Source organism: Sinocyclocheilus anshuiensis, unplaced genomic scaffold, assembly GCF_001515605.1.
Source record: "Sinocyclocheilus anshuiensis isolate Anshui unplaced genomic scaffold, SAMN03320099.WGS_v1.1 scaffold1082, whole genome shotgun sequence".
Lineage (NCBI taxonomy): Eukaryota > Metazoa > Chordata > Actinopteri > Cypriniformes > Cyprinidae > Sinocyclocheilus > Sinocyclocheilus anshuiensis.
Window position 1 is genome coordinate 841,302 of NW_015542379.1, and position 2,298 is coordinate 843,599.

At 35.4% G+C, this 2,298-nt stretch overlaps 1 protein-coding gene across 1 annotated transcript in view; it reads left to right on the forward strand.

Moving 5' to 3' along the window:
• The window catches only part of LOC107692474 (ATP-binding cassette sub-family C member 8), a 35,520-nt gene that overhangs the window by 27,692 nt on the left and 5,530 nt on the right, over nucleotides 1-2,298 (forward strand). The window contains 4 exon segments of the mRNA XM_074187023.1: nucleotides 187-279; nucleotides 379-481; nucleotides 1,338-1,451; nucleotides 1,537-1,657. Of these exon segments, the coding sequence (XP_074043124.1) occupies nucleotides 187-279; nucleotides 379-481; nucleotides 1,338-1,451; nucleotides 1,537-1,657 (431 nt within the window).

A 2,298-nucleotide genomic window follows, 5' to 3' on the forward strand; every position in this document is an offset into this window, starting at 1 on the left:
GGCAATTAAAGACGTAATCAAACAGACGATGAACACTATTAACAGCAATTATTATATGATGCAATCAAACTTATAGCAAAATGTGGTAGTTCTAGTAATTGATTATTTTAGTGGTGCATTTCTTCCTTTCTTATCATTATTTTTCTTCCATTATGAATGGTCTGTTTTCTCTCTGTCTGTGTGTAGAGATCTGCAGCAGCTGGAGGACAGCACTGAGATGCTGCTCCTGTCCCATTACTCACAGACCATAGAGGGCCTCACCACCATCAGAGCATTCAGGTAACTCGCACACACATGCACACACACACACACACTAACGTTGAGTCAGTTATTGATCTGACACACCACGGCGGCTGACTGGACTGTGTTTTGTCTCAGACACGAGCAGAGGTTTAAGAAGAAACTGCTGGAACACACAGATGCGAATAACATCTCCTCCCTCTTCCTGATGGCAGCTAATCGCTGGCTGGAGGTTCGCATGGTAATGAAAGCCATAATAGCAAATCTAGCACAGATTTAAATTACATATACAGTCAAACCAAAATGTATTCAGACACCAGATATAATTTTTTTAATTTTTTTTTACTAGTGGTTGCAGGACACTATAGTTCATTTATGTATGTATGTGAGGATAGCAAAATAAAGTAAACTGTGACAGCTTATACCCAAAAAAATTCTTCATTCAGTGTACTACCAATAAAACTGATACAAATTTGGGACCAAAAATTATTCAGACACTTTGACCTGACCATGTTTTGCTAAAGTGTGTTTCTTTAATTGCTAATGCAACCTTTTTTCACCACAGACTGAACAAAATGAAGCATTGCTTGGTAATTGGTTGACCTAAATTGGTCTTATCTAATTGTGAACTTAAATTTAACAACTCAGTTGTCACAGAAAAACGACCAGATTTTACCAGATTAGACTTTGTACCTACAAGAAGAATTTCAGTTTGATCACTATTAAGTTTAAGGAAATTAGATGAAAACCAATTTTGTATTTCAGCAAAACAGCTTAACAGAGAAGAAGGAAATACCGAATTAGGCATAGAAGACATATAGAGCTGGGTGTCGTCGGCATAGCAATGGAAATAAATTCCAAACTTCCTAAAAATTTGACCAAGTGGCAGTAAATAAATGATGAATAGAAGAGGCCCCAAGACTGAGCCTTGGGGAACACCATCAGTAACATGCAATAGCTCAGATCTGAAGTTTTTAAGTTGTACAAACTGAGTGCGACCAGAAAGATATGATCTAAACCAAGACAGACAGGTGCCCGTAAATCCCAGGAAGACATTGTTAATGAATGCATATTATTTTTGTATTGGCTGTGTGCAGGAGTACATCGGGGCATTTGTGGTGCTGATCGCGGCGGTGGCGTCTATAAGCAATACTTTATGCAGTCAGCTCTCAGCGGGACTGGTGGGTCTGGGACTCACTTACGCTCTCATGGTAAACTGCAGAAACAAACCTGCTGCTCATCAGTCTTTACTAGCGAGTGTTCCTCACTAACCGCCTCCGCTCTGCCTCCGTGAAGGTATCCAACTATCTGAACTGGATCGTGCGTAATCTGGCAGACATGGAGGTGCAGCTGGGCTGCGTGAAGAGAGTCAGCGGTCTGATCCACACGCAGCCGGAGAACTACGACGGACTCATGAGTGAGACACTGACACAATGCTGGGATATAAGAGGGAACAGTCCTAAAAACATGAGAATAAGAGGGGGAAATGAAAATAAATAATAACAATAAAAATATATATATATACAATTTTTTTTATAATAAAATATGAACATATGGATCAAATATTCATTTCAAATCATAAGATTTTTTTTGTAAAAAATGCAATGCATTTTTGCTGATATATATGCCAGTTCATATTCATTCAGAGAGAAAAACAAACAAACAAACAAACATAATAACAGCATTTTTTGGGAACATAAAAAAAAAATATATATATTTTATTATTATTATTATGTTGTTGCTGCTGTCATTGTTATTTACATTTTTGCTTCATATTCAATCAAAAAAAAAAATTTTTTGAAAACAAAATGGGGAACATTAAATTAAAAAAAATAACATGTGAATTAAATATTGATTTTAGATTAATTTTGTAATCAGTTGTATTCTTAAATTCAATTTCTTTAAATAGTAACAATTTCTATATTTTAAACTTTATCTGAAGCAATATAAATGTGTGATCTGTATTCCGGGTATATACATTAGTAGTTCATATTCATTCAGAAATAATAATAGATAAATAATAATAACATTTTAGGAAGTAATAATAATAATAACATG